General features: G+C 57.2%; 1 protein-coding gene across 1 annotated transcript; it reads right to left on the bottom strand.

Moving 5' to 3' along the window:
- Positions 1-1,464: 1,464 nt before the first annotated feature.
- Positions 1,465-25,476, bottom strand: NSG2 (neuronal vesicle trafficking associated 2). Its single transcript, XM_004611486.2, has 5 exons — positions 25,286-25,476; positions 24,210-24,360; positions 11,983-12,066; positions 3,795-3,905; positions 1,465-2,840 (listed from the first exon to the last, which is right to left on the bottom strand). The coding sequence occupies exons 2-5, from the start codon at positions 24,336-24,338 to the stop codon at positions 2,649-2,651; spliced, it is 516 nt and encodes a 171-aa protein (XP_004611543.1). The 5' UTR covers positions 24,339-24,360; positions 25,286-25,476; the 3' UTR covers positions 1,465-2,648.
- Between the last annotated feature and the right edge of the window lie 1,594 nt (positions 25,477-27,070).

Here is a 27,070-nt window from a genome sequence, read left to right as displayed (position 1 = left end):
CAGGCCAGACAGAAAACAAGAGGGATGAAGGGGAGCGCGGGAGAATGTCCGGAAAGGGGGCGGCCCGCACGGAAGGCCTGGGGCTGGGCTCTCCGAGACAAATCATTCCTGACAAAAGGGCAGAGTTGGAGAAACACCCCCGCTGCCTGAGTCGGATCTATGGGGACCCACACTGTCGTTGCCATGGAAACCAACCCTCTTCCCTCCATGGGCTATGAGCATCCTTCTTCTCTCCTTTAAAGAGATGGTGCCTCATATGCTTCTCAGGGGGAGAAAAAAATAGTGTGTGTGTGTGTGTGTGTGTGTGTGTGTGTGTGTGTGTGTGTACTGGGGTTTATTTCTTTTCTCACCCGACTTCAGCATCAGATTAGAACCCACCCATCAGAGATGTGAGAAAGGAATCTTCCAGAAAAATGCTCATCTCCCTAAACATCTGCCCACCTGGAGGGGTGTTGGGGTTCACTCTTCATGGCCTCTTTCCCAGGGGCTCCTTAGCTCCCCCTCTCTGCACCCCCTGGCCTGGATGGGAGCTCTGGGGAAGGAAAACAGCTCTGGGGGGACAGCCTTGGGCTTTGTCTGCCTCCAGCAAGGGGGTTGAGAGGCTCAAGGGCGAGTGAATGATGGAAACGTCAGAAGCCCGAGCTGGACCACCACAGGTGCTGTTCAACGACCGTTTCCTGCCCTGCCCTCTGTCAGCCAGCAGCACCCCGCATCCTGGGAGTGGCTCAGAGGGCTGGATGGAGCTGGGGTTGGCACGTGGGAGCCCCGGGTTCCATCCCCGGCACCGCAGGATCCCCTGAGCAGAAAGAGAAATCCAAGCCAGGGCAGTGTTCCCGGGTCAAAGCCCCTTCTTGAAGGGCCGCCTCCACGCCCCCCCCCCACGGGAGGAGCCTGGTTCTGCCTAGGGAGAGGGTGGGACTAGTGTTCCCCCCCTCCCGGCAGGACTCGGCAGGAGAGGCTGGGCACTGGGGGGCTCGGAGGGAGTGTCTAAGGGCTCCTTGTCTTCACATGTGCCCAGGAGGCCAAGAGGGCTTGAGCCTACGTGCTGAGGAGGAAGGGGTGCCTGCACCAGGCAGTCTGTCCACTGTCCACGGGCCGGGCGCCTGCCCACTGGCCACAGCTCACAGAAGCCTTGCATGAGCCGGGAGGGCGTTCGTGGCTCATCACCCCCCAGGCTGCTGGCCAGACCCCACACCACCTCCCAGTGGTGCCCTCAGTCTACCCAGGCCTATGCCTGCGCCTGCTGATTTCAAGGGTCAATCCCCCAGACCCATTTCTGGTCCCCGTGTCGTTCCTGGCCCCGGGAGTGGAGGCGCCCCGAGGCAGAGGACCCCCTCCCAATTCCAGCCCTAGCTGAACAGGACACACGCAGACTCCCCCGCCCCACCCCGCCCCCAGCATGCCCCACTCCCCCAGTATTGGCACCCCCCGCCCTCCGGCCCCAGGCAGACGAGCAAGCCAGGCTCTCAGACACGTCTATCTTTATTGGTGCCCTGCCCGAGAAGTTCAAGAATCACACCGAGAGAGACTCAGTCTCAGCTACCTACTGACGAAAGTTACAACCACGGAATTCGAAAGCGCTCGGCAGTGGGGAGGGGGTGGGGCGGGGGAGGGGGCGGGGGAGGGGGACGGACAGATGGACGGACAGACCGTTTGCTGTTCTGCCTCGGAAGCCCAATGAATTTACAGGTGATTGCTGGCCAGGAGGGGCGAGGAGGGGCGAGGAGCAGGTGAGGAGAGCGTCTGACAGCTGGGGTGACAGCAAGCCACCAGCGGAGACACGTGGGGCCCCTCCATTTGCCTGAGCCACCGAGTGCGCCCCAGGCCCCGCGGGGCCCTCCAGGGAGGCGGGTGGGTCCAGGCAGCGGGGGCTCCGACGAGCTGAGCTAGGAGCTGGGGCAGAGAGGGATCCGGGGCTGCTCTTGGCCCCGAGGGGCGTGGGGGTGCCTGCCTGTTCCCTTTCTCCCTGCTGCCCCCCTTGCCCCTTCCCGGCTCCCCGTGCCTGGCCCCTGATTATGGGCAGTCCCGCAGGGGCTGGGGGACACCAGGCTGAGAGGCTGCAAGCCCGTCCCCGCCCCCACGCTCCATCTCTGCTGATCACGGGTCAGCCACAGCGGGGGGAGCCCCGGCCCGGGAGCCTGCTCTGCCAACCCCGGCGGGGGCCCCCCTCTGAGACCATGAGCCCCTCGGGGCGCCCCTAGCCCCTGCCTGCCTCTCTGGGGGTCTGACCAGCCCCTGCACCCCCCCCACCCCCCACCCCCCGCTGCGGCCCACAGGCTGCCCTTTCCCCTCCTCCCCGGGCAGCCAGGGTGCCCCTGGCGGGGTCTGTGTGTGGGGGGCCGGGGGCTCGGGTTTGGGGGGCTCCTCCAGGTACCTCAGGAAGGTGGAGCAGCGTCGTGGTGAGATTATTTTATGTGGGAACAATCAACGGGAAACATGCCTTTGTACACGCGCCCGACTTGGGGACCGAGAGGGGAAAAGAGGGGTTCTGACAACTCCAGTGCACGCGGGTCGCGCCCGCCCCCGCCGCCCGCCCGCCCGCCAGCACCTGCCCGCGCCCCGGGGGCAGTGCCGCCCGCCACTGGAGCCCGCCCGGCCGGAGTGGGGCCCTCTCCGCCGCCCCCCGGCCCCCGCCCCCGGGACGGGCTCTAGTGGCCCTGGGTCTTGGGCGGCTTGGGCTCGTGGATGACGGCGGCGGCCGAGAGCCAGGGCCCGATGGCCCGCGCGGTGCTCTGCTTGGCCACGCTGTAGTGGCTGATGACCGTGTAGAAGCGGCTCCGGGAGCTGGGGTCCTGCGCCGAGTAGTAGGCGTCCAGCGAGGCCGGGATGCAGCGCTTGTGCTGGGGGCGGGGCACGGGGTGAGGGGCGCCCGGGCAGGGGGACGCGCCTCCCCCGCACTCACGCCCAAGACCCCGCTGGCTGGCCTTGGGGCCACACCTGGCCGTGCCCGGGGCTTGTGCCCGGCTCAGGGATCAGTTCTGGGGTGTTGGGGGGGGCCCATGAGGTTCTGGGGGTTGCACCTGGGTCAGCCGTGAGCAAGGCAAGTGCCCTCACCCCCACCCTGTCTCACTGCAGCCCTGGATACGTTTTTTTGTTTGTTTGTTTGTTTTAGATCTTGGTTTTTGGGCCACACCTGGTGGTGCTCAGCTCTTACTCCTGGCCCTGCCTCAGGGGCCACTCCTGGCTCTGTGTTCAAGGCTCACACCCCCACTCTGTGCTCAGGTCTGACTCCCGTCTCTTTGCTCAGGGACCACTCCTGGCTCTGTGCTCAGGGCTCATTCCTGGCTCTGTGCTCAGGGACCGCTCCTGGATCTGTGCTCAGGGACTACTCCTGGCTCTGTGCTCAGGGCTCACTCCTGGCTCTATGCTCAGGGACCATTCCTGGATCTGTGCTCAGGGCTGACTCTTGGCTCAGTGCTCAGGGCTGACCCCTGGCCCTGCTTGGGGCTGACTCCTGGCTCTGAGCTCAGGGCTCACTCCTGGGTCTGTGCTCAGGGTTGACTCCTGGCTCTGTGCTCAGGGTTGACTCCTGGCTCTGTGCTCAGGGACCACTCCCGGCTCTGTGCTCAGGGCTCCTCTGGTGGGGCTTGGGGCAGTGGGCAGGGGACCCTGTTGCAGTCCCAGGGATGGAATCAGGGATGGCTGCATGCAAGGCAAGTGCCTGACCCTCTGCCCTAGCTCTCGGACCCAACACATCGCATTTTCCACCATCTATAGGAGGAACCATCTGCCCGCCCCCCAAACCTGGACACCGAGGAGGAGGGGTCCCTCGTGCTGACTCCCACCCCCCTTACCTTGTAGACAAAGCCCTCTGGGCAGCTGTGGTCGTAGGTGAAGGCTTTATAGACCACCAAGAACACGATGCAGGCAAGGAAGGCCAGCGCCAGGCTGACGAGGATGGTGACCTGGAGGAGAGCAGACCCCGAGAGTCAGAGCCCCGGGGCGCCCCTCGGCCCCACTGCTGCCCTCCGACCCTTCCCTCCTGGCTGGGCGGCCAGAGTGCCGAGGGAGCCCGGCCCCAACGTCAACTTGAGTCAACTCCGTCTCAGCTGTCACCCAGGCAGAGTGTGATCCTGAGCATGGCCCCGTCCTCTCTGGGCCTCAGTTTCCCCAGCAACTCAGAACTCACCGGACCAACCACACACGCCTTAGGCCCACCCCAAACCATCTCCACCTACCTCTGCCCCATATTTTGCAGCTACTAGACCAAAAGAAAAGGCAGGGTTTATTTTTTTTTTTTGGGGTGGGGAACCCAGTGATGCTCAGGGCTGACTTCTGACTCTGTGCTCAGGGATCACTCCCGGTGGGGCTCGGGGGACCCTGTGAGGTGCCAGGGACTGAGCCTGTGTCAGCTGCGTGCAAGGCAAACAAACGCCCTCCCTGCTTCACTGCTCTGTCCCACACGTCTCCCCTTTCCTCCCTCACGTCCCTTCCAGGGGGCCACATGTCTGTCGTGTGGCAGTGTCTGCCCAGGCTTACGCTCCGTTAGAGCTGCTCGGGCCTGGGACACACCCGGTGCACCAGCGCTTCCTGGGCCGTGCTCCTGGCCACAGTGCTCACACCCATTTCCCTTCAGCGGCAGTGCTCGCTGAGGAGAGGCGTGGGGGTCCTCGCAGTGGTGGGCTCCCTGACGGCTGGGCTACCAGGAATGTGCTCGGCCTGTGGGGGGCACCGGGGGCTGAGCTCCAAACTCCACGCTTACGAGGGGGGGTGCCTTCGCCGTGGAGCCTCGCCGTGGCCAGTCCAGGAGACACCCACCGACGCTCAGGGCCAGTGGCAGCGGCGCTCCAAAGAGCATGCGGGGCCCTGTCCCTGCCTGGCAGCTGCGTCCCCAAGGGCACGGCATGACTCGGACGAGGAAGGAGTCGGGGGTGGGGGGTGGGGAGGCTGCAGCTCTCGGTTCACCGCCGTCCGGCCTGACCGAGTCTGCAGCCTCCGACCAACACTGACTGGCCACAGTGCCAGGAAGCGGAACTTACCCGGAAAGTGACTCTAATAAAGATCACAGCAGACACGGGGGTGGGAAGCAGCCCCCACCCTCCTGCCGTCTGCCAGGCCAGGACCAGGCCTGGAAACAGGGCCCTCCTTAGATCAGCCTCCTGGGCCCCCGCAAGGGTGTGAAGGGTGAAGGGGAGGGTCCCGGGCGGGCGTCCACCTTTCCCATCCGAGACAGAGTGAAGCTTCCAGCTGGGCTCGAGTGGAGAGGGCGAGACCTGGCGGCACCATGACCCGGGCAGCCTGGCCCCTGGGTCCCCTTTCCTGCAGCCCCGAGCTGGGACAGGACAGTCCAGGGTCCAGCTGTCTAGTGGGAATGACCAGCTGGACACTTACTGGCTTGGGGTGGGGCCTGGGCAAGTGGCTCGCCCTCTGGAAGCTTCTGCTGGGTTCTCTCCCAACCACCTGCCAGCACCCGTCTCCATGGAGACGCGGCTCCGCAGCCCAGATAGCTCATTCTATTGAGCTACTTTCATTCCTCAATCCCCTTTCTTGGCAGAAGACTTGATAAAAGGAGAGAAAAAAAAAAGGGAATCAGGTCAGCCAAATGGGCTTGGAAAATCTGAAGTCCTCTCCGCCCAGTGCCAGCGTGAGGCCAGTGGCGGGGCTTGAGGACTGTCCCCACCAGGCCCCCCAAGGGCCTCCCTTTCTGCTACAGGGAAGGCGTGATCCTCGCCAAGCCCACAATGGCACCCACCCACTAACGCAGGGGAAGGGAGGATCTGAAGCCCCACTTCTGCCTTCCCACCCCCCCTCCACCCCCAGACACTTTCCAGCAGGGTGGGTGAGGGGGGTCTTGCAGAGGAAAGAGGTTAAAGGAGCAAGCTGGCAGCACTGGGCAGCCTGGCCAAGGTGGACTGGCCAGCCTGGCCCCTGGGCCCCTGGGTGTGGGGGGCACGTCCCCATCCCCAGAACTGGTGGCGGGGAAGGTGATTTTCTTTCCCCTCCTCCCCTCTGCACAGAGCCGGGAGGGAGGGGGGAGCCAGAGCCCAAGCCTGTGAGTCCTGAGCAGAGAGGAGTGATCCCTGAGCACTGCTGGGTGTGGCTCCCGACTCAACCCCTCCAAGGAAAACCTGGAGCTCCCTCCCGGGAGGCGGCCCAGAGAACGGCCCCTCCCTGCCTCTCCAGTCTTCCTCGGCACGGGCTGCAACTGGACACGGCAGCGAGCCAAAGGTCCTTTCTGTTCCCCCAGTGGCCTTCATGCTCTGTGGAGGCACCCCCCCCGATCCCTGAAGGGAGCCCCATTCTCTAGGGTCCCCCAGGAATCCTGAGAAGGAGTGAACTGCAGGAGAGAAAAGCCTCAAACTATTATATGAGCAATAATTCAAGCGCCTCTTTTACACCAGAGACAGATGCAGTGGTGTGCTTGTGTGTGCATATATGTGTGCACATGTGCATGTGTGTGAGCGTGTGTGAGCATGTGTGTGTGCGTGTGTGAGCATGTGTGTGTGAGCGTGTGTCTGCGTGTGTGTGCACGTGTATGTGCATGTGTGAGCATGTGTGTGTGCGCGCATGTGTGTGAGCGTGTGTGTGAGCGTGTGTGTGTGTGTGTGTGTGTGTGTGTGTGTGTATGTGTGTGTCCCAGCGTGATCCTGGCGGGAGCCAGGAATTCATTAATATTTGCAGGGTCCTTGAAAGAGAAAAAGTGGGCTTTAAATGGGGATCATCACCGGGGAGATGGGGTGCAGCTGGTGTGGGAGATAAATCTCCGGTTTCCTGCAGCAGGTTGGTGGGAAGGGCTGGGGCCACTGTTCCTTGGATCTGGGGGTGAGGGGCTGGCCTGGGCGCTTAGAAGCCGATCTGCTCTCAAGGAAACGCAACATGCAGAGTGAGCCCTGAGCCCCGTTAGGGGACTATAGCCCCATGTGGCCCTAACCGTGCACTAGCCGGTGTGCCCCTCCCCCCAAAATTAGAGAACCGGGCTCCTCATGGTGTCCCACGTCCAGACTCGGAGGAGAGATAGACCCCCCAGCGCAGGTGCAGGTGGCTCTGTGGAACATGGGGGCCTGGGACACAGCTCTTCCCTGGCTCTCCGTCCCCAGAGGAAGTGCTTACAAGATGCCCCTGCTGCAGGGCAGCTGGGAAGGCCATCTGGGTCCCCTTCCAGGCCTGTCTGGAGCCCTGCCCTGCCCCGCTGCCATCCAAGGCAGTGTCTGGCGATTCCCTGGCAAGGCCTGGAGGCTGCTCGGCCAGTCACGAGTCATCATGAGCAGGTGCCCTGGCCTCATGGGGGGCAGGTGTTTGGAAAGGTGAGTGAGCCCAGCCCGGGCCCCCATTTGCAATCTGCTTGGAAATAAATCGAGTCCCCGAAGAGGGCCGTCGCCTGTGAGGTGCGAGTCGGTCACGCTTTCCCCGCTGGCGCCCACAGCCCAGAAAGGCCACTGGTCTTCTTGGCCAAGTTTTAAAGGACAATTTCCCCAAGGCTCCCTGGGGAACTGGCAGGTAGGAAAAGCTCATTCCTCTTGAAGCCAGGGAACCCCGAGACGAATCATTCCCAATCGAAGACTCTGGGGGAGCAGGCTGAGTCCAGAAGCCCGGGACGTGGGGGTGACGCAGAGCCGAGCAGAGGGGAGGCTTCCCCAAGTAGGTGAGAGGGGACGGAGTTGGGGAGTGGAGGGGGAGCCTCAAAGGAAGGGATGGCGCCTGCCTGGAAAGGTGGCGGGGGAGAGGGTGGTCCCGGCAGAAAGGGCAGCTGCAACAGAGCCGTGGTGGCAGGGAGGGCGAGAAGGTGCGAGGATGAAACTCAGCGTGAACAGGCAACCTCAGGGAAGGTCCTAGTTGAAATGGGAGCTCGAGGGATGCCGAGAGAACTAACAGGGCCCGAGAGCCACTGTTCGCACCTCTGCCTCCACTTCAGTTTGTGAAATTTGCTTCGGAGAAACCAATGGAGAGACAGGACAGTGGGGAGGTGTTTTCTTTGCACATGGACGGCCCAGGTTTGATTCCCAGCACCACGGAAGGTCCCCCGAGCCCCACCAGGGGGTGATCCCTGAGCACCACTAGATGTGGCCCCAAATTCCTCTTCTAAGCCACTTTGAGGAGCTGGGGAGAGGACTTCAATGGGTTGGCGCGTGTGCTCTACGGGAGGGAGCTCTGGGCTCTATCTCCAGCGCCTCAAGGTTCCCTGAGCACTGCTGAGAATAACCCTAGCACTGTCTCCGAACTGCGCGCGCGCGCACACACACACACACACACACACACACAACACACACCCCACTTTGGAAGTTTGGCTGGAGATGAGCCAGGGGTCTCTGCTACTGAGCTGGTGGGTGGGGAAGAACAGATCAGATTTACAGATTTACCGAGTACTACCTAGGTTGAGGTCATATGGAACTGCCAATTTCATGCCAATTTTCTCTTTCCCAAAAGTATGTGAGACCTGTATGTGAAGCTTAAAACAACCTGTGGAGCTGACGAGACAGTTACAGGGGTTAAGACTCTGGCCTTGCAGGCAGCAGGGCCACGTTCCATCCCCAGCACCCCACAGGACCCCTTGAGCCTGCCAGGAGTGATCCCTGAGTGCAGACCAAGGATAGACTCTGAGCACCATTTTTTGGTGCTGGTATGACTAAGAACATAGGTATGATGACTGTGGGGTTGCTACCCGGTGAAATATAGCAGTGCCCCTAAGAATCACCAGATGCGGTAGTTGCTCCAGGGACCTTTGGACCAGCATCAGACATGGAGTGAGTGGGTGCCCCATCTGTGTGGGTGGCACTGAAGATGCAGGAATGGGACAGTGTGGCCCAAAGTGACGGGTACGGCAAAGCCAGGCTCTAGGAAGACTCAAGGACAAACGGTGGCACTTGGGAAGCAGATGCTCATGGGTGGAGTTGGAGACACAGGTCAACAACATCCTGGGGACATCCGAGATGGCTGCCCCTGCATTTGCCCTGGGACATGGAAGCTCCTCTATAAAAGCTGTGACAGACTGGGGCCACCTTGGAAAAGGCAGCCAAAGGCCACTGCTATGAAGAACGGGATAAGCAAGTATTTCACTGTGCAGCCTCAAGACCTTTCCCAAGGTAGCTTTCCCAAGAAGGCTCTTTCTGCTCAGCTATTCTCCCCTATCTACTGAGAACTACCCACCTTGCCAGTAACAGTAAAGCTGAGATTGGATCCAAAACCCCGTATTTGTCTACTCTTCCAAACTTCCTAGAGGACAGAGAGAGGAAAAGCATGGGGGCAGGCAGGGCACCTGCCTTGCACACAGCTGATCTGGGTTTGCTCCCCAGCACCACATCGGGTCCCCTGAGCTCCTCCAGGAGTGAGCCCAGAGCACTGCCAGGCTCGGTCACTCCCACCAAAGGGAGAAAGAAAATGCACGTTCCTTTTACAAAACTCAATATAAAGGTGACATCATACCCGACTCAGGCAACACAGACACACCCAGAAACATCCTATTCGTGAAGTAAAAGTTACAGAAAGAGCATGTGAAGTAGAAATGTGGCTTGGCAAGCAGCACCCAGGGAGATGGCCAGGCCTGAAGACTCCCATGTGGACTGGCACTCAAAGGTACAGACAGGCAGGTCTCCTGGCTTTGTATTTTTGACACCAATAGGGTAGTGTCAAACCACGGAATCCTTCCCACAGGGGACAAGGAGGTTTCTGGGGGGGCTAGCTGTCCGGAGGGGAGTGTGAGATGCGAGGAAAGCACAGCTCTCAAAGCACTTGCCAAAGCAATTGGGCAAGAAAGTGACATCAGGAGCCTGAACCCGGAAAGAGAAACCGACATGAGAAAAGTAACGGTCCCAAAAGGAAAGCGTGTTAACATGACGGGCTGGCACTATAATCAGATGTACTGGAAGGCCAAGGGGTCGATTTTTTTAAAAAAACAGATTATCAGATAAGGGAAGCTGTGTGCCTGGTGGCAAATGGATGGAGAGAATTCAAAAGCATTTTTATTAAGTACAAATAATCACCGTTGCAAAAAAAAAAGTAATGAAAGAAAAGGTCCCTTTGATAGCATCAACCCCCAAAATAGTCGGTTAAATCTTCTGAAGTAAACTGAATAAGAACTGTAGAGTTCATTTTTTTGAAACTCAACAGAGAGCATTGAAAGAAGACATTGGCAGATGCAAAGTTCAATCTTGTTTCCAAGGAGACAAGATACAAAGACAGAACTTTCCTTCAAATTAGTCTCTGCATTTATGTAATCCAAAGGGAAGAGGAGTAGAAGTTTTGGGAAAACTTAGGAAAGAATATTAACATTTATCTGGAAAAGCCAGTCACCAAGAATGGGGTGGGAGCTGTTGAGAGAGGGCTGGCGGGCTGGCGTGGGCAGGGAGGACGAGTTTCAGGCGCATCCCACACTGGCCGTCCAGGTAACCTGGTGTCTCCACGCCCGATGACCGCCAGACAGTGCACGGAAAGTGCAGGAGTGAAACAAGACCACCCGGAGGAGCCGGGGGACGGCTCTGAGGGCACGTGACAGGCTCCACCAGCAGCGCACGAACCCCAAGCGCCACCGGAGAGGGACCTACAGCACGGCCAGGCTCAACCCCCCAAAGAAGAAAATAATGAAATAAAAAACCTGGGAAGACTGTTCGGAAGAGGAGCCTCCCACGCCAGGGAGAAAAAGGGCTGCTGGAAGGTCACACGACAATGAGCAAACTGCCCTTCGCACGTGCATTGCCCCCCACCTCCCCTCTTATTCTGGACAATCTCAGAGAGGTTAAAATCGAACCCACCAGAAAATCTTAAGAGTACTAGAAAAAACCCATGGGTTTAGGCTGGAAGAAGACCTCGACCCGCACAGAGCCAAAGGTACCAGCACTTCCCTACAGCCGCCTTGGGATTTGCCAGCCAGAGCTCAAGCAACAGGGGCTGGAGGGGTAGCACAGAGGGTGGGGCCCTGCCCTTGCATCCCAGCACCTCGCGGGGGCCCTGCACACTGCCAGAGTCGCTCCTGAGCACCATCAGGCATGCCACCCCACAATCAGTTAAGCGAAATGAAAACATTCTATCCCCAAAGTAAGAGATCATTCCGCTCCTTTAAAACCATGTTTGGACTGGAGAGATGGTACGGTGGGTAGGAGGGGGCTTGACTTGCATGTGACCCCCCTGTTATCTTCCAAGCCACTCCAGGAGTGACTCCCGAGCACAGAGACAGGAGTAAGCCCTGGGTGCAGCCCTCTGCTCACTCGGCTGGGCTGCCCCCCTCTTCCCTTTCTTCCTGGGCAGAGCTGGAGGCTGCTGCAGGGCCTTTGCATCAACTCTCTCTCCTAGCAGAAAAGTCCCAAGTGACTGGGCCCAACTCCACTTCCCTTTTCAGTGCCTCATTGCATCCTCATCCTCCCTGAACCCCAGTCTCTCTCCATCACGCTACTCTTCCCGAAGACCATCCTCCCTAGGCCCTTGCAGCCGGAAAGAGAAAGCCACAGGCAGTGAAGTCCCACGAAGCCAGCTATTCTAGCCCTTTTTCCTTTTCCTTTTCTTTTCTGTCATTGCTTGCAACCACCTCCACCCACCGTGCGAAGGGAAAGAGCGAGAAGGGGATGGGCAGAGGAAGAAATGAAACACGTTTCTCTGGGGATCGAACCCAAGGGGTCTTGTGTCGAGGTCACTGCTGAACCACCTCCCTGGCCAAGAGAGGTGACTGCCCCTCGGGTCTGGTTGCAGGGAGGGCCGTTCCGGGGGCGTGGGGACCACTATGGCTCTACCTGGGGTGCCCAAGAGGTCAGCAGGACCAGAGATCATACCAGGCCATCTGCATGCCGAGGCTTTGCTTCTCCCTGCCCTGGTGACATTTCTCAGAGGTGACAATACCCCAGCCTTTGGGGCCAGAGGAGAGTGTCAGCAGTCCCCAAGAGGCTGGCTCTGTGATTCCATTAGATTTGGTGACCCAGACAATGTGGCCTCGAGAAATCCACTAAAAATAGCTGCTGTTCTTTTCCACTTGCCAGTGGTACCTGCCACCTTGCCCCAGGGGCCCCAGCTGGCTGAGGCCAGCCTCACCTTTACTCTCTCACACTATCAAGAACTCACCGTAAATTCGGCGATTTTTGGCACCCGGAACTTCCCTTTGTTCTTCTGCTCAGGTTGATATTCCGTCCTTGTCTTCACAATCACCTGAAATATTCAACCAGTGTTAGCACACAGGAGACCTGACTCTCTCTCTCTCTCTCTCTCTCTCTCATTATACATTTTATTATACATCACTGAGAGCAGACCTATCACCCTCTTTTCAGGAAAAAAGATCTCTTAGAACCCTTTCTTTAAGCAAACAAACTAAAACAGCCCCTTTGGTTCCCCCAACAGCACCTGAGGTGGTAACTGTCCCTCCTAGAACATTCCAGCAGCCCTGGGGCTGGGGCTGGCAATGTACACTTGGGGAAAACACTGGCCAAGAGATTAGAAAAATCAAGACCCGCCCCTTTCAAATGCTACCAGGAAACAGAAGTGTTGGAAATGGCCTGGAATAGTTCTCGGCCTCACAGATACAACCCGAGGGCTTATTTGGGTCACCTGTTTCCAGGTGTCTTTTTTGTTGTTGTGTTGTTTGGGGGCCACCCCCGGTGGTGCTCAGGGCTTATCCCTGGCTCTGCACTCAGAGTGGATGCGGAGGATAGAGCCTGGGTTGACCACATGCAAGTGCCTGACCATTGCTCCAGCCCTGCCTCTGGCTTTCAGGGCCAGATAGGAAACATCTGCTCTGTCTGCAAACACCGACTTCCTTTTTCTGAGATGGCTGGAGAGTGATGACCCACTTGACCCCACCAGGGGATACGAGTGTTTTCACACTGAAGGCAAAGACACGGTTTTGTCGGGAGGTCTGAGGTGGCTGAAAATGCCATCACTGGCAGAGACCACGACTGTACTCCTGAGCTGAACAAGGTAGTGCACGTCCCCCAACCCCTTAGCAAATACGCGTCCTTCCAACCCAGGGAAGGGGCTAGCTGCGAGCAGAGCAACAGGGGCTGTGGGGCTTGCTGCAATGTCTTCTTTTTCCCAAAGCCTAAAGCCTCTGCAGAGGCTGTTCGTATCTTACCCAGCTACGCTGTGAGCCTGCCAAGACATATATAGTGTGCCAACCTACTGTGTAGGCAGCGTGGGAGGAAAAAAAATAAGCCTGACAGATCGTCAATAACTATCACTGAGTCTACTGTGTCATGGGAATCCAGAAACTACCTGAGATCTGGGGAGAGGGGGCGCCTGCCTGCAACGTATGGACTAATCCGAACCCCACGGAACAAGGCTGTTTGGAGGGCTAAATGGGCACCGCTCTGACGGTCCAGACGGATTGAGCGCTTCAAACACCTTTGTGACACCCCAGCACTATGCCTTTCCCTCCCCAGGGAAACGGAGCTTAGAGGTGCCGAATCCCTTGGCCCGGGCTACTCAGCGCAGAGGGAGAAATGGCCCCCTGGGCTCCCCCTGCACCCTTTGGAGCTTAACATGGACAGAATTTTCACCGAAAACCCCCACTGTGTTTTGTTAGACGTCAGTCAGGGTTTGGCAGGAAAGTTTTCCTCGAGAAGCTTCTGACAAGCCCGTGAGGACTGAGCACCAGCCTTGCGGCGTGCAGTTTGCAGAGGAGAGGGGGAGGAAGCGACCACGCGTGGGGGAGGATGGGATCCGCGTGCGTCCCCTTCTTCTGTGTGCCCCACAGGGAAGCTCTGGGGCCCAGCCCCTCGAGAACATGTTCCCACACACATATGGAGAACCCACTTGCAGACATGGAGTCGGCTCTTGTGGCTTACTTTCCCTTCCTGCAATCTGCTCCTACAAACAACCCGGAAAGCAAGCCCAGCTTCTCCCCAGGGGAAACGCAGCCAAACAGGGCAGGAGGCTGGGGAGGGAGGGGCCTGGGGGAGGGGAACCGTCTAGTCTTTCCATTTTCTCTCCCCTTCCCATTCCAAAGCATAGCCTCTTTGCCCTAGGAAATTAAAAAAAAAAAAAAACACAAAAACAACCCTCATATTTGGTGTGAATAAAAATGAAACTATTTTTATATTTATAAACCATAAAATATTTTGTATTAATGTTATATAGTGGAACATGGTAGCAATGAATATATACTACATATTACATAATAAGTACTACTGTACTTGATAACATATAATAAAATAATGTCTATAAAATAAAACGAAGGTAATGAGGGTGGCACAGAGTCTTTAGGGCTATTCTCAGCTGCTGGGGAGGGCAGTGGTATGGTCTGTCTTGTAAGGGAGCCGAGTGCGAGGGTTGGTTCAGATGCCAGCGCTGTCTCCGAGCCTTCTGCGGCTCAGAACTCTCACGGCCCAAACCAGCTCACAGGGCTGTGTAGGGCTTGAAGTTCTCGCAGCCCAGGCGCCCAGCATTCCATCAGTCACCAGCGAGTACTCCTGATACCCTTCATATATGTTCACGGTCTCACTGGCATGTCTCAGCCCGGGGTCCTGCCTAGCCAGCCCAGAATAAGGCTGTTATGAGCTCCTGACCTTGCTGTCTCGGGGAAAGAGGAAGGGTCTGACGTGTGAACAGACAAACAAGCCAAAGGAAGCCCACTCCTGCGGCACGAAGCACAGGGTCAAGGCAAAGACACGGGCATTTCACGTTTCTCTCGGCGTGTGACATAGCCAAGGAGTGCCCGCCAGGCACGCGCGCGTGGAAGGGCAAATCCCCGTGCTCTGCCCTAGGCGGGGGCTTTCTGCTTTGCCACGTTCTCCCGAGGCCAAGCGACACGGCGTGCACTTTACAAATCGTGGTGCCCAGGCATGTTTGACGGTCGCCAGGCCGAGTGCCAGGCCACAAGGAGGTACAGAGCCCTGCAGGGCCTGCTACTTTTTCTGCATAAGCATTCTCAGAAACACTCACGAACTGGCATTCAGCCTTCCGCACATGTTCCCCACGTCACACATCTGTACGCTGATGTCCTTGATTCACTGTGGCGCCAACATGGCACTGGGGATGGGGGAAAATCATTCCTAGGACAATGGTTAGAGTGGTTCTAAGTCCTGGCATCACCTGGAGGCCCCAGAGCACTGTCTGGGGAGGCTGAGACAAGCCCCAGCATCCTCGGGCCCGTGTACTGGACTTCAAGTTTGGTTGGCTCTAGACGCCAGAGAGGTATTCCATAGGCTGGAGCAGACACAGGAGCACTGGTTTGAGCGCCAGCACTGAGCATGGAGCTGAGAATGTCCCCAAAGCACTGCTGAGTGCGGCCCCAAATAAAGACAAACCGAACCATTCTCAGCCGGGACCCCCAGTCTGTGTGGTGCGGACATGGGCCCAACACGCCATGTCTGTGTGGGTTTCCTCTGGGGGATCCCAGTTCCCTTGCAGCTCCTAGATCTGCATGTAAGCGTTGGTGGCGGGTCTTGGGGTCCCTGTGGCCATTCACTGGCACTCGGATCACTGGACAGTGTTTGTCTCAGACCAGGGCCGCCTCTGTCCTCCCGAGTTCTGGATCACCCCAGTCTCTTCGTTGTCTTCCTGACAGGTCCCAGCTCAAAGGCCGCTGTGTTCCCACATGGCTCATGCCCAGTCCCACATGAGAATGCCCCAGTCCCCAGCCTTCCCCTCCAATCTCTCCTCTCACCAGCTCCCATTTCCTCCAGGATGGCCCCAGAGGCCCTCCCCGGGCCCCTTCTGCAGGGCTGTGTCCCCTCACCAGAAGGTGCTACACTGGCCTTGCCACCTCTGTTCTGTTCTGGACTCCCCCAAGCCCAGGGAAAAGCACTTTGGAGGTGGAGGGGACCATGTGCAGGTTGGCAAACACCCGCAAATGGGCCTCCGGGGGCATCCACGAGGTTGGCAGAAGGGCATGGCCAGGTGCTAAGATAGGTGGAGGACAGGGGTTCCCCAAAGCCCCCTGAAGACACACTGAGAAGGAGGAGCTGGGGAAGGGCTGGCCTGCCCGACGGGTGCAGCAAGGAGAAGTGGGGTAGCACCTCCAAGACCCTAAAACCAACCAGCTCTTTCACTGGGAGCTTCATGGGGTGTTCCGATGCCCATCCCTTCTACAAAAGGAGACACAGTAACAGTCTCCCACTTTTATTTTTGCAGTAAAAAGTGAAATGATAAACGGTAGCCAACTGCGACCTAATCCTAAGTTGGAAGAATCAGCTTGCAGAAGCGGAGAGAAAAATGCGAATACATTGCCAAGAAAGGTTCTATTCTCTGCCACTGGGGAGGCGGTGGCAGGGTGGGGGTGTGGGCCAGAGCAGCACCCTGAGTAAGAATCTGGGGGGTGGGGACAGGTGGAGGCAGGAGAGGAAAAGCTCTTCCTACTTTTCTTGTTATTCAGCGGGGGTGGGCAATGCCAGCTTTCTAGACCACAGCAACGCCAGCCTTGTCAAAGGCCATGTGGCGGAGAAAGTGTTTTCAGCTGGGGGGAGCACGGCAGGGGAGCCACTTGCCTCACATATGGCTAATTCCAGTTGGATCCCCAGAAACTACAGCTGACCGCCCCCCCCCCAGCCCCACCAAGCATCCCTAGGAGTGAGCCCCGAGCACAGAGCCAGGAGTAGTGGCCAACCATTGTTAGGTGTGGCCTCAAAACAAAACTAAACCACCCAGTCTGGAGAAGTGGTCCAGCGGGGAAGGCACTTGCCTTGCATGCGGTGTACCCAGGTTCACTCCCCAACATTCCGTAGGGTCCCCTGAACCCACCAGGAGCCAGCCGAGTACCACTGCATGTGACACACACTCCTCCAGACGGGGGAGATGGCGCAGTGGGCAAGGCGTCTGCCTCGCGTGCTTCCAGCTTCCATCCCCGGCACTGCATACAGTCAGGAGTCGGCCCCAGCACTGTGTGCCTTCTTCCTGTGGCACACAGGGAGTGCGGAGCTGGGCACAACTGGCACTGGGAACATGGGATAAAGGACTCACCCGAAGGACGCCCTTGCCCCTTTAGGTCCCCCACCCCACCCCCTGGCTTCGCTAGCAGGGCCAGATAACCCATGGTGGCTCCAATGGCACCAGATCATACGATTTTAAAATAACAGCCCCCCAGATTTATCAGTAGTGAAGAGACTCCCGCATGGAAAGGCCCCGGGGTGGACTGAAGTGGTCAGTTAGAGCCCAGTGGTCTGGAGACAGAGAGTGCACTGGGCCAGGCACCTGCCTTGCAGTCTGCTGACCTGAGTTTGCTCCCCGGCACCCCACTGTGTCCCCTGAGACCCTCCAGGAATGACCCCTGAGCCCAGAGCCAGGAGTCAGTGCTCAGTGCTGTGACCCCAAACAAAGCAAAGCCATGGTCTTAGCTGGGCTTGCGGGTGAAACATGAGAGGGGGACTGTCCCCTCAGCCTGGGGCTCTGGGAGAAAAGGCTGGGGACCTGCAGGGAGCCAGAGAGCACCGTGGGCTGAGCACCGGCCTTGCACGCAGAAGGTCTGGGCTTGATCCCAGCATTGCACGGTCCCCTGAGCTCTAGCAGGAATGATCCCCAAGCACAGAGACTTGGGGTAGCCTCTGAGGACTTCTGGGTATGCCCTTCTCGAGGACAAAAAAAGGAAAAGGAGGAAGAGGAGGAGGAGGAGGAGGAGGAGGGAAAGTGGGGAGAACCCCCATATGATGTGCCTGTGAGTGTCAAAATCTTTACATCCTTTATTTTTCATTTATTTATTTATTTATTTATTTATTTATTTATTTATTTATTTATTTATTTATTTATTTTGGGGGGCACACCCAGCAGTACTCAGGCCTTACTCCTGGCTCTGCACTCAGGGGTCACTCCTGGCGGTGCTCAGGGGGACCATACGGGCCAATGTGCCTGCGCCAATCTTGCTACCAGTCAATTTCCCTCCACCAGTATTTAATGTTATAAGTAAAACTGGATTTTATTTATAAGGGTTCGGGGGGACAGGAGGCGAGGGATGGGAGTGGGTGGGCAATGGTTAGCCCTGCAACGTGGGCCTGATGGTCCAGTGGTCAGATTGGGCAGTGCTCAGGTACTGGTGGAGACCAAGAAGTGCAGGGATCAAACCTGGGATCTCTCACCTGCCAGGCATGGGCCGGGCCATTTGAGTCATCTCTCTGGGGATGATTTTTGTGTGGTTGCTTTGTTCTATAAACCAGGAGAGGCTCGTGGTGACAAAATAAAAAGCCACCAAAAAACATGTCGGGCATACAATAGAAGTGTCCAAATGCCACCCTCCCTGCCCCCTCCCCAGGGTCCCCGACCTTCCCTCACCTCCTCTGTCTTTTGTGTCTTAAAGGATCAAGGCCCAGCAGAGCAGGTTGCCATGGAGCTGTGCACCCGGGCTCCTGAGCTGAGTGACGCCCGTGACACGGGCTTCTCCAGGACCTCGCCCGGCAGGCCGGCTGTGCGCCAGAGATTACATAAGCAGCCCAAGCTCGGCGAACGCTGTAGTGGGGCCCGGTTTCTCTCGCTACACATTTATCCATAGGTCCCAGCATGTTGGGAAAACGCAGACCCACAGGATGACTTGCTGCTAGTGGGAATCGCACTGCTCCCAGGACGGATACAGCCCCAAAGTTTCAGTCGTGTCAACACAAGCTCTGAAAACGCATGGCAAACAAATGATCTCCTGAGAGAGAAGTGGGGGGCCTGCTCTCCCCGGGTTCGCAACACCAGGCACATTATTGTTGTTGTTGTTACTATTATTCAGGTTTTTCGACCACACCCAGTGGGGCTCAGGGGGCCATATATGGTACCCGGAATCAAGCCCGGCCCGTCCTGGCTTGTGGCTCTGACCCAGTCACACTGTTTTCCATCAATCAGATGGGGAGAAAGTTGGGCTTTCTTTTAAGTGACATCCGTTTGCCTGCCTGAGGGACACAGGGCAGTACCCAGGGGCTCCTCTCACCTCTGCCTGCGCCCAGGCCGCCCCAGGCAAAGCACGCGCTCTGGCCACTGAGCCCTGCACTCTGTGATCTGGAGGAGGGAGGATTCTTTGGGATGTCTCTCCTTGCTGGAATGCTCAGCCAGGCCACATCCGGGGTGATGCAGAGCCTGTCACTGGGGGTGCAGAACAGGCGGGTTCCGCTGCCACCCTCCTGCGGCCTGCCTGCTGTGTGCCCTGGGGCAGGGGGGCTTCAGCGCCTACGGCTCCCAGAGGGGCACAGAGCCCCCCGTCATGGCCAAGTTAGGAGGAAGCCCAGGAGGGCGCTCAGATCTCGGTGGCAGGAGCGGGGTCTCCTTGGCTCAGATCACCCTGCCTGGTGCCTGAACCACTGCCCTGGAAACCCCACTTGTTTCCCCCGAATGTCCACTTCAGAGGGACTATTTGGACAGCCCATGGAAGCTGGGGAACTCTGCCCAGTGGAGAGCAAGCTTGTCTGACTGCTAGGAAAAAACCCAAGACCAGCAAGGTTAAGCCACTGTAAAAAAGTCACACAGGAACTAGAGCTTAGTGGAGCTGGACCTGCTCTCCTGCCTCTGGCTGCATGTGGCCCACCCGTGCAGAACTGAGGGGTGCCCAGCAAAGGCAGGGGAGCCACGCTCCCCCGGGACCTGTGAAGATTTAGTAACAGGAAAGGAACTATTTGCCCAGAGCCAGGCGGCTGCCTTGCCAAGCTGGCAAACCACCTGGAGGTTTGCCAAGGCGGGGCTGTGTCTCACTGCATACCACCTCACAGCCTGTTTCTGCACCCAGGGGGGAGCACAGTTAAGGGGGATGGCACACGGGGAATGTCTGCACTTTGGGGTCACTCAGACTAAACCCAGGCACTGAGGCTCGTGTCCCGGGGTTGGATGGAAAGTGATCTTGGTGGGAGGGGCTTGGGCCAGAGCTGGCAGTGCTGAGGTGGGGTGTGCTATTTCCGGCACAGTGCTGGGGACGGAACCCGGGGCTCCCGCGTGCAGAGCCTGTGCTCAGCCCTCGGTGCCACCTCCTCGGCTGACGTGGAAACGGGCCCAGCCTCTCAAAGCTCATCCTTCTGACCAAGAGAAAGCCACCTGATTATGCAGAGCTCAGTCCTGTTCCCCCAGCAATGAGGAAAAGCGAGGGAGAAGGGGTGGTTTCACCCAGAATTCCCCTCTGCCAAGGCTCCCGAGACCAGGGCGAGTCAGGCCCCGAGGGGACGAGGAGGGCACATCTCCTCCCTGCATGGCACCCACCCAAACCCAGCTACCTCCCCACCGCACTGTCCCTGCCCCAGGTCCCCCACCGACACTGCCGCCGTTATCACCCTGAAGGCAGAGGCCTCCTGGCTGATCTCTCTGCCCCCAGCCCCCGCCCCTGCCTGCCTTCCCACCTGTCTGCTGGGCTGCAGGAAACTATCACCTTGGCTTGGGGGAACAAGCATGGCACTCCAGGGACCAAAAAACATGTCGGGCATACAATAGAAGTGTCCAAATGCCACCCTCCCTGCCCCCTCCCCCAGGGTCCCCGACCTTCCCAAGATAAATATGATGAGTATGGCCAGAGCAGTGTTTACTGGGAAGGGTTGGAAGGTGAGAGGCAGACCAAAAGCGCCGGCAGGGCCTCATCCTGGAGGCACCCCAGTGGCCCTTCCTACAGCAGAAACAGGGCCCTGCGACTACCTGCTGTGAGCCCCTCAGGAAACACCTGAAGCAGCATCCTCAGGGAATCACCTCCCCAGGCCCCCGCGCCTGGCGGCTCCTCCAGCTTCTTCCAGGCCTGTCCCCGCAGCTCCATCTTCCCCGCAAGCCCCACACCAACCCTCTCTCCAGGTGTCCCCTTCAGAATCAGGGCCCCCTACGTCTGCTCCTCTCCTCCCTCCCCACACCGTGTGATGCCTTCCGAGCCCTTCTCACGTGCACGGCTACGGGCTTCCGGCTGTGCGATGGTTTGTGTGAATTCCTCGGCCCCACCAGGAAGGCTTTAGGACAGCAGCAGCTGTGCCTGACTTACAGGGCCATAGATGCAGAGCCCCGAACGGCTCATGGAGGTATTCAACACCGGGGGGTGAATGAAGAATGCATGGGTAAGTGGTGGGATGGTGCTGGATGGATGGGCAGATGGAGGAATGGAGGGTGAATGGATGGATGGATGGATGGATGGATGGATGGATGGATGGATGGATGGGTGGATGGGTGAATGGATGGATAAACAGACAAATAGGTTGTTAAAGGGGGAAGGTAGGTGGGTGGATGGTTAAGTGGGGGATAGATGAGTGGGCAGTAGATGGACGGATGAGCAGATGGGATGAGTGGTGGGATGAATGGATGGATAAAAGGTTGGATAAATGAATGGAAGACTGGAAGAATGAATGAGTGGATGCATGAGGGATGGACAGGCATGTAGGTGAATGGGGGGGTGGGTGAAGGGATGGTTAAATGGGTAGATGAAGAGATGGATGGCTGGAAGTATGGGTGGGTATATGGGTAGATAGACATGGGTGAGCAGGTGGGTGAATGGTAGGATGAATGGAGGGATGAAAGGTTGGATAAAGGATGAATGGAGAATGGATGGGTTATGGGTGAGAGATGGACAGATAGGCAGGTGAATGGGTGGGGTGATGAAGAGACAGATGGATGAACAAAGGGCAGGTAGACTTGTAGATGGGTGGGTGGGCGGGCAGGTGGCTGAGTGAATGAGTGGGTAAGAAGATAAATATGATGAGTATGGCCAGAGCAGTGTTTACTGGGAAGGTGAGGAAGGTGTCTGGGAGAGCCACCACATAAGCAGAGTTTAGGAAGACGAGTTCTGGTTATCAGACTCATAGCCAGAGAAGGGGAAGGGTCTCCCAGGAAGAAATGGTGGTGAATGGCAGTAGTTTAAGTTACCTTGAGAAAGCAATGTGAAGGTGTGGAAAACTCTAGGTCAAGGTTCATCAACCTCAACGCTCCCGGCATTCTGGGTGGCCTTCTGTAAGCTTCAGAGGCCTGCACTGGGAACTACCTCCATGGAGCTCAGGCCTGCTGGGGCGGGAGGGTCTGATTTGATAGCCCGGCTGCTCACTAACGCTGGAGCATGACTCTACCAGTGAGTGGCAGAAGCTTCAGGAGTTGGGTGAAGGTAACAACTCCCTTCCAGGGCGTCTCTGAACTACTGAACTGGGCAGAGAAAGTGGCGTAGCGTGGCGTGGAGAACACTGTGAGAACACACACAGGCTCACAAACTGATGCGGCATCGACAAAGGAGCCCAAGAAAGGAGTGAGCACGGAGCATGTGCGGCCTGCGGCTCCCGAAGCTCTGGGCTCTTAGGAAGCCCCCGGAACACCATCACTGTCCTCTCCCGGGGGCCTTATGCCCCGCACACGGCCGGCCAGTCTGGCTGCACTCTGGCCACTGTGTATGTCTGGACTGTGCTCCCACCTCCCCGAGGAGCAGTCAGCACCTCACTGGAAACCTCTGAGGCATGTTCACCGTGCACCTGTGGGTGCATCTCTGGGGACTGGCACTTTTCAGGGCACAGTGCTTTCTATCTCTGTGCTGTAGATCCCGGCACATTTGTCCTGTGGGCTCTGTGGGCAGCTCTGGCACCTCTGGACTGGTTGCCCAGTGGTTAGGGGGTTGGTCTCCTCTCTCTTAAGGAGAGCACAAAGCCCTGGAGGCAGGTGGGCCCTCCACGAAAGTCAGGAAAGATGGCCTGAGGGGTCTGTGTGTGTGTATGTGTGTGTGTGTGTGTGTGTGTGTGTGTGTGTGTGGTAGGGGAGAAGGGGAGGTGACTTCCCCCTTTTCTACCTCTCAGGGACACGCAGATGATCATGACTAAAGTCAGTGGCTAAAGAATAAAGACATTTCCTGGAACTTCCCCAAACTAGAAGAGCAGCTCCCAGCCTTCACCTCAATTTCCTGATGCCAGCATCTCCTCTAACTTGAACAATGTGAGCTTGGACAATGCACCACCATTTTCTGACCCTTCACCTTTCTTCCTCCAGATGAGCACACAGTCCCCGATTCTCTGGGGTCCAGTACATGCTGCGCAGAGATTCCCAACACAGGCCATAGCTGGAAGGTACGTGGGGAGACGTCATGATCCACGCACCTGGACCTCATCCCCCAGGTACTGCTCTCATTGGTGTAGGGTATGGCCCAGAGAGTGGGATTTTTTTTGGTTTTTGTTTTTCTAAAGCTCCCTGGGTGATTCCAGCAGTCCAGCCCTGAGAAGCACTTTTCATACAAATAGCAGCTGCTCAGTGAACGCTGATGCCTTCTGTATCTTTGGCACTAATCACCTGTTCCATCATTATGTTTCAAGACCTGCTCCATTTCTCAGGATGGCAAGAGGAGCCTTGATTTCCGTCCCTCCCCCCAGCCCTGGGCACCACCTCCTATGGACTAACACTGTCCACCCATCACCAGGCCTTTCTCTCTGACTTGGCCGTCTCTTCTGCTCACTGGCTACAGCTCCCAGTGCTTAAGACACACAACGCCCTCCTGGAGAGGCCAAGGAGCCAAAGCAAACGGACGGACTGGTCCATTGTTTGCTCCAAAGCCAGGGGTCTCATCCTGTGCCTCCCAATCTTTTTCTTCCCAGGCATACAAAAGCTCAGACACAAAAACTGCCAGGCCCTCCTGGGTGGGCCCCAGACAATGAAGCTTCTCCTACCTGGGGAGTGTGATAAGCACCTCCTGGGTGTCGCCCCCCCCTGAAATGCCCTCCTCCACTCTCCGTGGGTTACTCCCATGTCAGGAGATGTGCCATCAGCCAGCCACCAGCTTCCAGCCACGCCTTCCCCAAAGACACTCCCCTCCAGCCACACCATTCACCCTCCACATCCTGCACAGGCCTGTCCTTTGCCTCCTACCACGGCCTCCCCAGGCCTCGCTGGAAGGAACCGACTCACCTTTAAGAGCCAAATGCAGACGCTCTCTTCTCCCAGGCCCCACCCCACCCCAGTAGAATTCAGATGCTTCCCCCGTCCTCCCTCCAGCCCATGCAAATGTTCAACTGGAGAGTGTTCAGTGATTCTGTAGTCATTTTACCACCAACTCTGAGCACAGGGATAGAACCTTAGCAGGGGCAAAGTAAAGGTTTGCTGGGTTGCAGCCAATTCTATCTTCCAACCACCACCTGTCAATTTGAGAAACACCTGTCCCACCCCACCATTTCCCCCTGTGGCCCCTCGCAGCTGATTAGCCTATGGTTCAACTTTCCAAGGGAGACATTCCTTTTCTCTGCCATCTCCACAGAGATGGAGACGGAAAATGAAACCAAACAAAGAGCAAACACTTACCATACATATGAAATAGCACCAGAGAGGTCGAGTCTCTGGAAGGAATAAGTATATTCTGGAAGAAAAGGGACCGAGTCGGCGGAGGAGGGATGAGCAGCTTTGGGGAGGGGGTGCTCGGAGGCTGTTTTATTTCCTGAGATGAGGGGGATCCTGAGATGGAGAAGAGCAATCTGCGTTACCTTTTCCGGAGCAGGCAGCTGCAAGTGATTCACCTCCAAAGGGGTGATGAGAGGAACAGTCTGGAAGCCATCCTCCACCGAAGGCGGCTTGGCTGCCTTCTCGCTGGGGGTACCGTTGAGCTTCACCATCCTTCTGCTTGTCTTCCCTGACCTAGGGCGAGCAGGGGGATTCGAGTTACAGCAGGAGGGGAAGCAGGGAGAGAGGGCTGATGGCAGAGAAAACAGCGAAAATAGCTGTCCTCAACAGCTCCGCTCTGGCGCCTTCCAGTTCAGAGACCTGTCAGTGTTCTTCCGCTAGATTTCCTGACACAATTCTCATTATCCAGGAAAACTTCTTTCATCATCAAAATATGCCACCTGCCCAGAGGGTTCAACAGACCTCACACTTGGAAAACTGAAAGCAAAGCCACACACACACACACACACACACACACACACACACACACACATCCAAGACCCCAGAGCCCATGTAGACACATATCTCAGTGAAAAAGCTGATTTGTAGTGCAAACTAAAATCCTATTATTTAGGATTGCCCCGCAGGAGGGAACATTTCATCTGCCCAGCCCGGGTGCTAATCTTGTTTATGGGGTTTATTTTCCCCCTTTGCGTCCTCTCTGAAATACAATAAATACATGCAGTGTCTCAGTGTCGGGGTGCCTCTTCTCTGACATGGAGATGGCATCGGCGATACCATTTCCTCGAACAAAAAGGGCTGCTTTCAATCCCATTTTCCTATTCCGCCCCGCCGTCCCCATTGCCTCAAGATCAAATCTGATACACTGGGCATCTAGCAAATGCCTCGCTCTCTTGGGTTCCACGGAAAGTTGGCCACCCCCATACTGCAAGATTGCCAACTCAATAAGCACCCCCCTTATGCCCCTCCAGTTCCCACAGAAGTCAAAGAGGGCTTAGTACCGCGCACCCCCCCAAGAGCCCGCACCACTGAATTTCTCTGTCAGTTCTGCTGGGGGGATGTTGTCTTAGACCCAACAGAGCAGTTGGGGTGGGGGAGGGGCGCGCAAGGTGGGGGCATACTGGGGAGTGGTGATGGCCACGATCGAATGCCTACTTACTGCGTCGCACTCTGGGGGGTCAGAGCAGATCCAAGGCAATTCCCTGACGGAGGAGGCCAGCCAGGAGTCTGCCCTCCGCAGCTGAGCTCGTGGTGCTGAAAGGACAGCGCCCGGCGTGAGTCTGGACCGGGAGCTTCTGAGAGCGAGGCGCGAGCGAGCGAGCGAGCGAGGGATGGGGAAGAGCTCCCGGCGCTGCCGCCTGCTCGCTCGCGCCCCCTCCCACCGAGGCGCGGGCTCCCACACCATCTGTCGTCGGGCACCACCTGCTGTTTGTCATGCATGGCCACAACCACAGCCTGGGACAAAAGGGTTTCCAAAAAGGGGGAGGGATCCTGTGCGACACCCCCACCCCAAATTAATTAATCTGTAAACCTTTAGGAAAAAAAATATTTTTTAACGGTAGAAGTGGGCGTACTCACTTTGGAGGGGCCACCTCTGGAGATGTTCCGGAACAATATCCTCAAACAATAGTCAGCACCTGCCCTGGGTTGCTGGGGCCTGGGGTGAGGAACTGAGGCAGTTCCCATGCTAGGGACCAAGGAGAGGGCGCGAAAGGCTGGGGCACGTGTTTGTATGGAGGAGGCCCGGGCTCAACCCCCACCAGTACTTCATGGTCTCCGAGCATCAAGACACAAACTACGGTGCTCATTCTCTCTCTCTCTCTCTCTCTCTCTCTCTCTCTCTCACACACACACACACACACACACACAGTGTGCTCAGGAACTGCCCCTAGCTCTGTGCTAAGGTGTCACTCTTAGTGGGGCTCAGGGACCCTATGGGGTGCCATGGATTGAACCCGGCTCAGCTAAGTGCAAGGCGAGCACCCCCACCCGCTGTCCTACCATTCTGGTTCCTGAAAACTGAGTCTATCAGGAGCCACATGGTGGGTTCACAAGAGTGTGCCTGCTATTACAGGGGTGGAGGGCCTGGTGGAGACGCGCACGACTGTTCTCACACTGTCACTGTCACCAGGAAAAGTCACAGCACTGGTGGAGTGCCAGACACTGAAAGGGGGACCCTGACCCTCAGCCACCAGAATCTCTATGGGCCCACGACTTCACAGGACAGAGTCTGGAATTGGAGCTGGCCAAGTGCTAGGGGAAACTCCGGGTCTGGGGCCTTCCCTCGCCAAACCTCCACTTCTTTAGCTTGGATGTAGGACTCACACTGCCCTGGCACAGCGACTGTGAAGATGAAGAAAGCCAAGACTCAAGGAAACACGATCTTGTTTTGTTTGGGGGGCCACATCTGGCAGTGCTCAGGGCTTACTCCTGGTTTTACACTTAAGAAACATTTCTTGCAGGGCCTAGGGGACCATATGGGATCCTGGGGATTGAACCCATGTCTGCTGGAACAAATATGTTGAGCCCTGGCATTGCAACAGAAGAGGAAAGGGGTAACTTGGTCATGTAAAACAGACCCTCCTTATAATTTGAGAAGACTATTAGTATTAGCACACACAGCATAGGGGTTTTCAAAGGACCAGGGGAGAGAAGATAGTCAAAGAGCTTAGGACAGCACCTGGATGCGCTAAACAAATATTCCCCTTCCCACACTTTTTTTTTTTTTTTTGCTTTTTGGGTCACACCCGGCGATGCACAGGGGTTAACTCCTGGCTGTGCACTCAGGAATCACTCCTGGCAGTGCTCAGGGGACCATGTGGAATGTTGGGAATCGAACCGGGGTTGGCCACGTGCAAGGCAAACGCCCTACCTTCTGTGCTATGGCTACAGCCCCCCCCCTTTTTGCTTTTTGGGTCACACCTGGTGGTTCTCAGGGCTTACT

This window comes from Sorex araneus, chromosome 2 (genome assembly GCF_027595985.1).
Source record: "Sorex araneus isolate mSorAra2 chromosome 2, mSorAra2.pri, whole genome shotgun sequence".
NCBI lineage: Eukaryota > Metazoa > Chordata > Mammalia > Eulipotyphla > Soricidae > Sorex > Sorex araneus.
Note: the sequence above shows the minus strand (reverse complement) of the source record. Positions and strands in the feature narration are given on the sequence as shown.

Bases quoted from the DNA above. Each gene is read 5' to 3' on its own strand.
- NSG2 (XM_004611486.2), bottom strand. From the start codon at position 24,338: ATGGTGAAGCTCAACGGTACCCCCAGCGAGAAGGCAGCCAAGCCGCCT. The intron at 3,906-11,982 runs GTGAGTTCTTGA...GCTCTCCTCCAG, and splicing joins CAAAAATCGCCGAATTTACG to GTCACCATCCTCGTCAGCCT. The intron at 2,841-3,794 runs GTAAGGGGGGTG...CCCCGCCCCCAG, and splicing joins CAGAGGGCTTTGTCTACAAG to CACAAGCGCTGCATCCCGGC.